Raw genomic sequence first — 13,102 nt, 5'->3', positions numbered from 1 at the left:
GGCTGAATGAATGCCGAACAAGTGGAAATGATCCAAAAGTACCTAAGAATATGCAGATACAAACATTCTGTCTTCGTGCCAAAGAAAGACTGAACTTTGTCAATTTTTAGTAAAAAAAAACTGCTCCTAAAAGACAGGACTGAGACGGAGGGCACAGGATGGGCACAGTCATGTCCTGTCTCCTACTACTGCGCCCGTCTTGTCTCTGTTGCCCTAGCCCTGTCTTTTATGCCCCGTTTTTATACTTAAAAGATGAAGCAGCCCAACAACATGCTGTACTGAACTTTGTCAAGTTTGCTTTTCCAAGGCTTCGTTTAAAAGATTCAGAACTTTAAAAGTGACCAGTGGCTGTTACTGCCGATGCCTACACCCACCTGAAACGGAGAAAAATGAAAAAGGTTTTTGCGACACCTGAGAAACTGCATCGCAAGTGCCAATTTGTATGGTCAACCCTGCAACTCTTGCAATGGTGACGCTCAATTAGCCACTAGTGACGCACGATTTGGTGCTGAGTTAGATGCGCAGTGGGCCTGTATGCCAACTTGTCTTAACACTTTAATGTCCTTTTAATGCATAGCTGCCACACAATAAAATACGAATGGAAATATATAAATCTGAGTATACAGATTTCAGCATTTCTGTGCATTAAGGGCAGTGAATGACATGATATGTCATTCCTGACTGCCTTGTAAAGGGGGATGAGACCCAGTGTAGCTGACGTAAAATCAGCTTTTTGTCCCTTTTCCCTGCATTTTTCGCCTATGTACAAAAATTCAAAATAAATAGCAACCAAAGGCAGTAGCTAACTCGGTGTCGAAGAAGTCTGCCAGAATGGTAAAAAAAAAAACTCTGCGAGCACTGCACATTTTTTTTTTTTTTTGAAAACCGCCAGGAAATTTGCTGATCTAATGTTTATTTGAAAGTCTGAAAAAAAAAAACACATTAATAAATCCACCATTCCAGAAGCCATTAGCTCAGTCCGAAATTGGCTGTAGGAAATTTCCACTCAAGTTTCTTTTCAAGTTTCAAGTTATTACCGTAGCCTTAAAAAGGCAGTAGCCAAGGCAAAGGGGAAATAAATGGTGCTCAGAAGACACTGCAGAAGTGACAATTTTCAGAACTTGTTGGTAGACTTAAAATTATGTTTTACAAACAATAAAAACAGCCGCACTGCTTGATGACTAAATATTTTTTATTTATTTTTATTTATTTATTTGAATACCCTAAAGGCCCCGAGAGGCATTACATAGGGGGGGGGGGGGGATACTATCCATACAAGGCATACGTCAACATGCGTAAAAAAGACCGCACTGAGCGAACAGACAACTGGGCGAAAGATACATTTGTTTAAAAAAAGAAAAAAGAAGAAGAAGCGACACGGAGTTACCACACAGCGCATTTCATACCCGCAGTACATTCTAATGCCAAGGCAGCCGAACATCAACGCTGCACTGGCTCACAAGATACAACAGGGCACACAAGAAGTATCAGTCGGAACTTTCCACATTCAGAAATTTGCGCAGAGCAGATTGGAAGTCAGACGGGTCATCCACCGCTACAATCTCGCAGGGTAGCTCGTTCCACTCGCTTACGGATAGCACAAAAGGAGAATTTTGATACTTTTTGGTTCTTGCGAATATGGGCGAGACTTTACGATCGTGGTCAGTGCGATTGGACACATAATGGGCTGGAAGAATATGAGCACACGAAAAAGATGTAACACCACGATAAAGAGAGTGAAAAAAAGGTCAAACGGAAGAATTTACGACGAGTGCTGAGGTCTGGAAGATTAAGAATCTGTTTTAATGCCGATACACTTTGGTATGGCGAGTACGAGCGCAGAATGAACCGGGCAGCCTTATTTTGAATGGACTCGATACAGTCGGACAGAATAGCTGTGTGAGGGTTCCAAATAATAGAAGCATAGTTGAGGGTTGTACGGATGAGGGAAATGTATGCTCGAAGACTGGTGACATGGTTCACAAGATATAAACGGCGCTTTAGAAAGCCAAGTTTTTTTAGTGCCTTGTTTGTTATGTGCTCAATATGCATGGTCCAGTTTAAATCAGGAGTAAATATCACACCTAGATACTTGAAAGAATGGGTTCGTTCAATTGTTGAACTGCATAACCTGTATTGATGAAATGGAGTATTTAGCTTCGAAGAAAATGTCTTGACCTTATTTTTCTCTGTATTAATTTCCATTTCCCACACGTGGCACCATTCTGCGAGGGTATTTAAATCGCTTTGTAAAATAGCTACGTCATCGGTGGTAGTGATCTGCCTATAAATTATACAATCATCGGCAAATAGCCGTATTGTGGATGTTATATTGTTCGCAATGTCATTAATATATATCAGGAATAATAAAGGCCCTAAAACTGATCCTTGAGGTACTCCTGACCTAACACAACAGGAACTGGAGAGATTATTATTTATATTTACTTTTTGAGAGCGACCAGATAGAAATTCATTAATCCAGCGGGTAGTTTTTACGTCTAACTTTAGGCAATTTATTTTTCGGATAAGCCGTTTGTGGGGAACGCGGTCGAAGGCTTTGGAGGAATCGATAAATACTGCATCTGTATAAACCAATTTGTGCAAAGAGTCGTGTAAATCCGTGGTTAATTCAAACAACTGTGTTTGGCAAGACCGCTTGTACCTGAACCCATGCTGATTATCGAATAACAATTTATTAGTATTGAGATGTCGCATAATGTGGGAGTAAATTATGTGTTCAAGGAGTTTACAACAAACTGATGTGAGGGAAATCGGGCGGTAGTTTTTTGGACATGAGGGTTCGCCAGATTTATAAATGGGTTTGACATGACCAGATTTCCAATCGTCAGGGACGCACCCAGAATCAAGCGATTGTTGAAAAATAAGGCACAATAAAAACGACGATACGTGACTAGTTAACTTTAGCAGCTTTGAGCTGATGCCGTCAGGTCCAGGGCTGGGGCGAAGCGGAAGTCTAGCAATTGCACGGGATACACCAACTTCAGTAACGATGATGGGCTCGCTTGGGTAAGTTATTGTGGTAGGAGCGACGGTACAGGACTCGTCAAGGGGGGGTTCGTCGGTAAAAACTTCACTAAAAACATTGTTTAATACGTGGGCACATTCTGAGGTGGGTACAATGCAACCATTTGCGTCCTTTAGTGTTATTACACTGTCCGTATCTTTGGGGTTAATTACGCGCCAAAACTTTTTTGTATCAGATTTTAACAAATTCGGCAGCGTATCATTAAAATAATAATCCTTAGCTTCTTTAATGGCTTTTTCCGATTCCCGAGCTAATTCTTTATACTTGTTCCAAGTACTGACACTATTGCTTTGCGAAGCCTTTTTGTAGGCTCTTTTCTTTTTATTTAGGCACTGTTTAACCTTTTTCGTAAACCAAGGAGCACTTGTTTGTGATGTGAAGGAAACCACTGGAATACACGTATTTTCAATTTTCTTAAGGAAGTCACGAAACACTATCCAGTTTTCATTAGTTGTACAATGATTAAATTCGCTCGAAAAGGAGCTCGAAAACTCAGTTAGCATACAGTTAATTTTTTCACAATCAGCTTTTTTGTAATTAAGTATGCGTTTAGGCTTTGTTTCCTTGTTAGGAAGTGGGAGAGGGTGAGAACAGTGTATTACCCTGTGGTCACTAATTTCATCAAGGACATGGACTACAACGTTTCTCGGATTGTTTGTAAAAATTAAGTCGAGAATGCGTTCGCCCCTCGTAGGTGCAGTTACCAACTGAGTTAGGTGAAACAGTTTTAACGTACGAAGGAAGCGGGATGAATTAGGAGTGTATTAGGAGAATATGAATTAGGAGTGTACACTTCTATGGTACTTAATCACAATGTGGCAAGATAGTCGTTCTGTTACAGGCACACATAAGTTTGAGTAATCATGTATCTTTCACAGCTGGATATATGATCAAACTTTGCCACTACGCATAATCTCATTTGGTTGCCACCATGTGGTGGCGCATGCGACACACTCAGCCAGTCAGCATACTTCATAACAGGCCTGTCGCATCAAATCACATACAGTTAAACCTCGTTATAGCAAACACAGATATAGCGAATTATCGGCTATAGCGAACTAAATACAAACTTTGGTTGGACACACTTTATTTCAATGACCTTTATTCTATTATAACGAAACTGAAGCCGTGAGAGCCGCACGTGATATCGGATATAACGAAGAAATATTTTACCAGGAGTCTGAAAAGCTACATGAAAAAAAAACCCGTCGTCCAAAACTGCAGTAGTATAAAGACCCTTTTGTTCGTGTACACTGTAGAAACGTAGCCACCAGATGAAGATCACATCCTTCATCAAATAAATAAGGACGCAGGCCAGTTCCGTCAAGTGAACTTGGTTCTGTTGTAATTTCACGTACTCATGTTCTGGTTCATTGAGCTTGAAATGCACTCAGGAGAAAGGTAGGGGTTACCTTGTGTATAGTGGATTCAAAGCGTAAAAAAATGCATTTTTCTATCAAGTATTTTTGCACGAGCCAGATTTTCGATTTTTTAGAGCCGATTTTTACCTCTACTGTTACAACGAATATCAAATAGTATAACAAACTAATTTGCTCTCCCGATACAACTTCATTATAGCGAGTTTCGACTGTATTGTAGGGAATTTGTGTGGGTGGTGGCATTTTTGCTCGCATTAACTCATTGCACTCCTGAAATCATTGTGTTCGCTGTGCGTGAGCTGACATGCCACATCACTTTGCTACTGGCTATAAAAATGGTTACAGCTGAGCGCAATTTTCAAACAGAAAGAGGCATTTCTTCGAGCTCCCCAGTGAAGCACTGAACTTTAAAGAAGGGCTGGCTGGCTGCCAGAACAATGCTTCTTAGAAATATAATTTTTTTTTTTCATAATCGTTATAAACTTGTTAAAGGGACCCTGCAGCACGCATGGAGCAGTGCAAACAAAAGTGTGCGACAATTAGATTACACTGCCAGGAATACTTGAGCCAAATATTACACGTGCAAATGAAGCGGTAAGCTCGCAAATCTAGGTGAAAGATGTGGGAAAACCAACCGCGTTCTCCTCAATTCCCATCATCAGCGGCGGCATTCGCTTTTCCGGTGGAGGTGGAAAGCAAACATGTCTGTTTGTTTGATATTTTGGCGCCCGTTAAAGATCCCCAGGTGGTCAAAATTAATCCGGAGCCCTCCACTACGGTGCGCCTATCGCTTGTGCAGCGTCACAGCATGTTAAGCCTCATAATCAATCAATTAATTCAATTTCCCTCATTATGTACCGCTTTAATTACACAATTACAGCGGTGGCTGTCGTGTTGGCTGTTGCTAATCAATGCCACAGTTTATTTCTCGCATTTCTGGTGACGATCCGCCGTCCGCAGTGCTGTGCTCAAACCTATTCTGTGCCTGAACCTGTATACAGTTTTAGCGTTTTGTTGTGTTTCAAGTGTGCGTGGAGTTGGGGTGATAAACACAATACTTCACTTTCAAACAGACCACTTGACAACAAGCGTTTATTGCTTCAAAAACACCCTACCAGCCCGAGCATGCGCTTGCGAGCAGGCACCAATGCCTGCTTTGTTTAACACCACACTCGAAACAGACTACTCCACACTGCTGAGAAAAAGAGAAAACTCCGTGGCCTGTGATACCGTATTTCCTTGCGTAATGAACCCACTTTTTTTTTTTTTTTCAGAAAATTAGGCATGAATTTGGGGGGAGGGTTCATTATATGGGGAAAAGTTGCAACAGATTTTTAGAAGTTGGAGTTTCATACAATAAAGATGCTTAGAAAAGCGCTGCCAAAACCTTACCTTTCCAGTAAAAACACGTAGGTAATTTTGTAATGAAATTTCTTTTTTATTCACTACATGCTAGTGGCCCCGATTATCCTCCTCACTGAAGTCGATTGCCACTTCACATTTGTCGTCGGCCCACAGCGCATTGTCTTCCATGCCACCAAGGCATTCCAAAACTTCTTTTCCCACACCAGGAAACTTCCCTTCTTTGGGCCCGCGAAAACTCAAACCGATCTTGTTTTCGCCAGTAGTGAACACACGCTAGGTCAACACTAAAGTGTTGCCCAGCCGTGCAGTTTTCATACGCTACAACGCATGCTCCACCACCTTCAGCTTAAAACCGGCTGTGTAGCTCATGTAAGGGACCATTGTACACCATGTACCACCAGGAGCACAAAAAGGGGTCGGTACACAGCTGAACAAAACCATGGAGCGTAATTGCAAAGTTGCAGAACAGCACATAGCAGGGAAGAAGTGTGGAGTGCGTTTGAGGCTTTGTTCGCACGCCGCGCCACTTTCATGGCACTATACGCGAGAAGGCTTGTTTTGTGTTCAGCAGGTGGCACTCCACAAGCGCGCAATTTAGGAAGCCTACATGCCTCCCATTCCCTAGCGCAATGTCCCGCTTCCCGACTCTACAGACTCTATTCTACCGAATCCCACTTGCCGATTCTACTACCACTTCATTCCTAATACCAGATTCTACAGAATCGAGAAAAGGAAAGTGAGGGATCAGAATAGGGAGATTAGAATCGGGAAGGGGGAGGTCATGTGGGAAAATTTCTTTGATAATACCAAAGGGAGTGCATTGCTTTTTGAAGCCTGGGCTCCGTTACAACATGACGCATGGTTTCTGGCTCCCTGCCGCAACCTGCACACAGTTCTTCCTGTATACTTGCTCACGGATAAGCGTTTTTGTTGGCATGCAACCTGCCCGGGCTTCAAAAAGCAATGCACTCCCTTTGGTATTACCCGCCCAGTCCCGCCCATTCCTCGCTCAGTCCTCAGTGAGGGAGACATCCAGCTTCCAGAAGCCCTTGGCTTCGAGGTTAACGAAAAAGTGTATTGGAAATCAGTAGAGATTAGTAAAAAAAGGTTAGAATGTCGGTGGGAAAAGAGCAGAGAAGTGGCTAGGAAGGCATCCGAACGAAGAAGTCAGACTAGCACAAAAATACCATACGAGTTTTTTTAATTTTTTTTATTGCTGAGGGGATTGTACAGTGGCATTAAGACTAAGGCACCCCGTTACAAAGAGGAAGCTGCTAAGCATCACCATCATTTTTAAATTGTGAGCCACTGCATTTGCGCTCACGTCTCCGGCTACTCGTGAGATTTCTTTTTGTTAGAATGCGTTTTTAGCGTTTCTGCGTGTACTGCGGTGTGATATCAAGTTGCTGCGATAGTCTACAGCACGGGTTCTCAAGCATGTTGGTCCCAGGGAACCCTGCTAAGTTCCGTTAAGTGCCAAGGAACCCCCCCCCTCCTGCCATTTTTCATTCCGTTCATGCTACATTAACGTGCAATAAATTCGAAAGCAAGCAAGGGTATCGTTTTTTTTGCCGTCGACTTTACGCGAATGCGTACGGTAGCGGCACCTATCTCCAAACAGGAGAAATGCGCATGGGGGTAATATAAGGCCGAGATTCAAGTGCAATAGTTTAACCACGTATCCCGTTTTCGGAGTCTGGCTGGCTACAAGCTGCTGGCGAGATTTATTGCGCAGCTCGCGCGTTTCTGTTATGCGCCGAGATGTGCTTACTGACACTCGGGCGTGAGTAATGGAGGTTCCTTAGATCGATCGCACCTCAAGTTCACTATATAAGACTTTGCGACTGCGGAACCAGGGAAAAGTTATCAGTGGCTCGCGGAACCCTGAGGAGGGGCCTGCGGAACCCCTAGGTTCCGCGGAACCCACTTTGAGAAACCATGGTCTACAGCATCAGCGACCATGCCAAGATAAAAACATATTCCCGCTCTGTTTTTTATGCAAAGTGAATTTTTTATGCAGTTTTTTATGCAAAGTAAATTCTCAAGAAAAAAAGTGTGTGTGTGTGGCGGGGGGTTCATTATGCTAGTAGGCTCATTAAGCAAGTAAATACGGTATGTCGAAGGCCACCAAAAAGAACGTCACAAGTCGCGCCCCTCTCCAGGAGAGAGCTTACAGCCTTTGTCACATAGTCCAAGTCGAGTTGAGAGAAAATGATTATGCGGAATTCTTTATCTCATGAAGCTGCAGTGATACTGGGTGAATTATTATAATCCTTGCATTCCAAGTTGTCTGTGGTAAGTGCTGCAGGGTCCCTTTAAGTTGGGCTTAAACTGCTTAAACGTTAATATTCACTAGTAAACATTGCTTAACCCATCAAAAAATCTACTAGTAATCATTAGCTGCTCAATCTCCCTATCTCCCCACCAGACAGTCTCAAAATCTGCTAAATTTAGTGGGAGAATGAGGCAACACTGATCAAGTAGGATAATTAGGTTTCATAAAAGCGCCAGACCAGGCAACTGTTAGATCTCAGCATCTTAAATCATGAAATTTAGGCATTCAATTTTATGTTGGCGTTTCATTTTAAGTGCACCGCTATCTCCTTGATGCAGGTCGATTCTGTCCAATGGCTCACTGCACTTCCGTAGCGTGCACCACACAAGGACCGAGCGGCCTGATGAAGGAGTCTACCAGTGCTTGGCAACCATACCCAACGTGGGCACCATGCTCAGTCGGTCGGCTAAGCTGCAAGTGGCAGGTAAGGGGTTGCCTCAGAGTCCCTAAGAGGCCGTTTCTTGTGTTCCTTTCTTTTCTTCACTACTTTAGAGCTTCTGTTCACAGCTCCTTGCCAGGAGTTGTGTGCTATGGCACAAAAACTTGAATGAGCACTTGTCATTAGCAAGCTAATGAAATTCAAAACAGCACTAACAAATGGGACAATAAAAGACAGCACATGGCACTGCCCGTGTGTTGTTGCCCTGTTTGTTAGCACTGTTATGAATTCCGTCGAATACGCACCAACTAGCACAAATCACCGTTCTAACTGAATTGGCAAGCTAGGTGCTATTGTGATACGTCGAAATACGAACGGAGCACGTGGCTTTCAGGACATGCCACGTATCCTGGTGACAGTCCGCGTGTGCGCAGTCGAAATAAGTTACGAGAGTTCGTGAACAACCTTGGTATGGAATGGTAAGACTGTCGTCTTTCTATCGTCTGTTAACGCCGGGCGCGAAATAAAAAAAAAAAGGAATATACCTGCGTGCGCCGTTTTTACTCAGCGCAGTGACGAAGTTAGATAACACTCGCGTGAGCAGGCGTGGAATGCGGTGGGAAGACAAACGAAAATGCTCACACGCCGAGCGACTGGCTTTCCATACCAAGGTTGGAAACAAACTCTCGTAAACTGTTTGTACTGCGCGTATGTGGCTCGTCGCCAGGATGCCCGGCATGTACTGAAAGCCACGCACTCCATTGTTTGTATTTCAGTGTATCACGATAGTACATTCTCGGATTCTCCCCATCATTGTGTTGTTATAAAATAGCAGTAGCCTTTGACCTAGAAAATGTGAGCACAAACATATAAAGATACACACACACGTTTGAGCAGACTCAACAAGCACGATGTCACGTTTCCGTCTAGACCCCCCTTCAACGGGGGCAAAGTCTATTCTGCTGTGTGCTCCAGCTGTTTAGGGGCGCCGCGCATTCTCGTCTTGCAGCCGTGCCCCGGTTCGAGGAGCAGCCACGCGACCTGCGCCTGTTCCCCGGCCAGACGGCGTACTTCCCGTGCTCAGCCCTGGCACTGCCGGCTGCGCACGTGGTGTGGCTCAAGGACCAGCAGAGCCTGCAGCTGGACCCCTCGCGCATGCTGGTGCTGCCCAGCGGTGCACTGGAGCTGGACGCCGTGCAGACCACCGACGAGGGTGCCTACCAGTGCAGCGCCTACCACGGCACTGCTGAGCGGAACCGCGTCTCCTCAGCTGGCAACCTCTTCGTCAGCCTCTCCTACGGTACGCACAATCCTCCCCTCTTCCTGCTGCGGGAGTTCTGTAGGAGGCAAACTGGTCGTCCTGCACTATAAGTGGCGTGGTTACGTTATAGCTTGTTTTCACTGGTGAGGCACGCGTGCAGACAACCATGTGAGTGCACTGTTACTGGTTACGTCGGGTTCCGCGGGATGGTGGTGCTTGTCCGTACTAAGCACATGATTTGTGTGGGACGTTCCAAACTATACCCTAACGAACCCAAAGTAATGCCTCTAGTCCAATGTGAGTGCGATTAATTACATCTCTGTTGACACCACCGTTGAGAATTGGGTTCAAACAAAGCAGACAATGCACGCCGGTGGTTTTTTTTTTTTTTTTTTAGTGTGCGGGCGCAGTGGCACGAGCTGCGCATGTCTGTGGTGCATCGGCCATGTGCATGGCTGTTTCCAATGTTGCCAAACGAAGACATTGACGGCTGAACTGTTCAATGAATACCACCTATAGGAGGCAAACTGGTCGTCCCGCACTATAAGCAGTGTGGTTACGTTAAAAATGGTCTACACTGTAATAAAATTCCTGAACTGGTTTAGGCACTGCAATATTACACTTATGCAGCCATGAGAAACTTCTGGGAGTAGGTACACAATTAGAAAAGAATGCTTCTAGAGCTAGTAGCAGAAGGGGAGTGAGCCTCCTTCTGCACGTAGCGGGCTTTGTTATGTGAGCAAAGATACAATTCTTCCACTTTGATAGAGAAAAAGAGAACACAGTGTTGTGATGCACAGTGCAGTGGTGGAGCTAGTTTTTGCAAAGAAAAAAAAAGGTAATTCATCTGAATGCCACCTTAAAAGCTTTCTGAAAAACTTTGCAGTTATAAAAGTTTGTTATGTTCAAACGAGGACCATCATCTAACAAAGGCTGTCTCTCTGAAATTACCTGAGCTAACCAAAGACCTTTGAAGAAGCTTCCTTTTCAAGGGAGTTTCCAAAAAAACATTTCCAATAAGCTAAAGCAAGTTCTTTCTTTTAATGTCCCCATTTGAAGCCACAGTAGCCAGGTAGATGACTCTGTGTTTTCACCATTTATTTTTCTTGGAATCATGGCTGTCCTTACAGTGTTTTTATTATCCCCTTGCAATTGGTGTTTTTAAGTGTCTTAATGTTAGTGCAGGCAACAAATCGTCATTCATCGAAGCTTGGGTTGTAAAGCAACTCCATACCTAAGAGATATAAATTCGCATACCTAGGGGTTCTAAATAACAATTGTCGCATAAATTTAATGTAAATGACATTGCTCACCTTTAGGGAGTGACAAGATACCTCTAGTGAGGACATACAGAGCCACTTTACGCAAGCAATGCACCAGTCAGTAAAAAACGTGACCTTAGAGTTTACAGGCATATACCAATACTTGAACTTGCTAAAAAAATTGGGCATGTAGTACATTGCGACCAATTTGTCTGCCATAGTGGCACACTTGTTGCAGCTATGCAAAGAATGGTTTGGGCCGCTGTGCGTTCGTTGATCACGCAATCACTTCCTTAGACATAGCAGATATGCACCGTAACTGAGAAGACTGCAGTTTGCACTGCACACAAATTTCGCATTAGGGAGTATAGTAATCATCAGTTCGTTTTTTTTTTTCTATTCCCTCTCTCCTTTCTTACACACAAAGAAAAAAGTTGTTTATAATCATAATGAAAAATAATTACTACCAGACACATTTTACATGTTTTTTCTCTACTGGTAGTTTGCTTAATTTTCTGCCGTAAAAGCGTGGCGTTGCAGAGATCTTAGATACTCACATTCTTGGTGGCTGTTTCTTTTTTCTACACAGATGATGCGAACAAGATATCTGCACCATCATTTGTGGCAGCCCCCAAGAGCACTGTGGCAGTGAAAGGAGCCAACGTGACCCTCGACTGCGCAGCTAACGGAAACCCGCGTCCCAATCTTACCTGGCTCAAGGATGGCGTCACCATTGACATGTCGTAAGAGGATGCTGTTTTTACACTGCACTGCAAACTTGCCTCTCAGCCTGTGGTAGAGACTGATTTCGCTGGAGTAGGTCATCTTCCTGCTATGCATGTGTGCAAGAAGGTAGAGCAGTTCATCCACGAGAAAGTGGATAGCATTTAGATGGCTGTGAAGAGGGCCAGTGCATTAACACTAGGCAGGGCAAAGCAAAAGCGAAAAGGAACGAAATATGGACGACACAGAATTATTGCACATCATCACCAGCCTATCTACGCCCACTGCAGGGCAAAAGCCTCTCCCATGGATCTCCAATTACCCCGGTCCTGTGCTAACTGTGACCAATTTATCCCCGCAAACTTCTTGATCTCATCTGCCCATCTAAATTTCTGCCGCCCCCTGCCACGCTTGCCTTCTCTAGGGATCCACTCTGTTGCCCTTAATGACCAACAGTTATCTTGCCTTCACATTACATGGTCTACCCACGCCCATTTCTTCTTTTTAATTTCTACTAATACTGGTATGTCCTTAACACGCGTTTGTTCCCTGACCCGCTCCGCTCTCTTCTTGTCCGTTAACGTTACACCTGTCATCTTCCGTTCCATTGCTTGCTGAATTGACCTCAGTTTAAGTTGAACTCTCTTAGTGAGCCTCCAAGTTTCTGCCCCGTAGGTGAGTATTGGTAAGATGCAGCTGTCATACACCTTCTTCTTCAGGGACAACGGTAGACTGCCATTCATTATCTGAGAATGCCTGCCAAGTGCATACCAAGCACTAATTATACACAAAGCAAAGTGTGAAAGCACGTACTCGTTCTTGTTCTCAAAGATAACAAGAATAATAATACGTTTATTTCATCATCATTGTGTACATGATGACAGGGGCTTGCAGTAAATGCTGCAAAAAGCTCAAAAAAAGATCCAGTAAAAGTTCCAAAAAAACAGCTTGACTGAAGCTGCTGACCCTAACTTGGCGAACAGCAAGGATCATGAAGAGAAAAATACAACCAAATGTATGTCTGATGTCTGATGTCTGATGGTTCCCAGACACAGACACAGGTCCTGTTCAAGTGCGCTGTTTGTGCGCTTCCTCCCTCGCAGGCTGCTGGACAGCCGGTTCCGAAGAGTGGGTGTGGGCAGCCTGCAGATCGAGAGCATCCAGGAAGCGGACGAGGGCACCTACATGTGCCGAGCTGAGAACCACGAGGACTCTGTGGACGCCAGTGCCACCGTGGAGGTCCAAGGTACACTTCGGCGCTGCTTCTTCACGCCTGTCACACTGCATTAACCCTTTCAGGGTCAAATTTTTGTGCCAGATGCGACCCCCCAGGATTGATTTTTTTGATTTCT

At 44.2% G+C, this 13,102-nt stretch overlaps 1 protein-coding gene across 1 annotated transcript in view; it reads left to right on the top strand.

Moving 5' to 3' along the window:
• Fra (neogenin protein frazzled) overlaps positions 1-13,102 on the top strand; it is a 260,099-nt gene that overhangs the window by 209,966 nt on the left and 37,031 nt on the right. The window contains exons 3-6 of the mRNA XM_077706334.1: positions 8,404-8,549; positions 9,514-9,804; positions 11,617-11,770; positions 12,854-12,996. Coding sequence (XP_077562460.1) covers positions 8,404-8,549; positions 9,514-9,804; positions 11,617-11,770; positions 12,854-12,996 — 734 coding nt within the window. The remainder of the gene's footprint in view (positions 1-8,403; positions 8,550-9,513; positions 9,805-11,616; positions 11,771-12,853; positions 12,997-13,102) is intronic.

This window comes from Haemaphysalis longicornis, unplaced genomic scaffold, assembly GCF_048455015.1.
Source record: "Haemaphysalis longicornis isolate Haplotype H1 unplaced genomic scaffold, Haemaphysalis longicornis Haplotype H1 scaffold_4, whole genome shotgun sequence".
In the NCBI taxonomy this organism is placed as follows: domain Eukaryota; kingdom Metazoa; phylum Arthropoda; class Arachnida; order Ixodida; family Ixodidae; genus Haemaphysalis; species Haemaphysalis longicornis.
The sequence above is the reverse complement of the archived record's forward strand: the minus strand, read 5'-3'. Positions and strand labels throughout refer to the sequence as shown.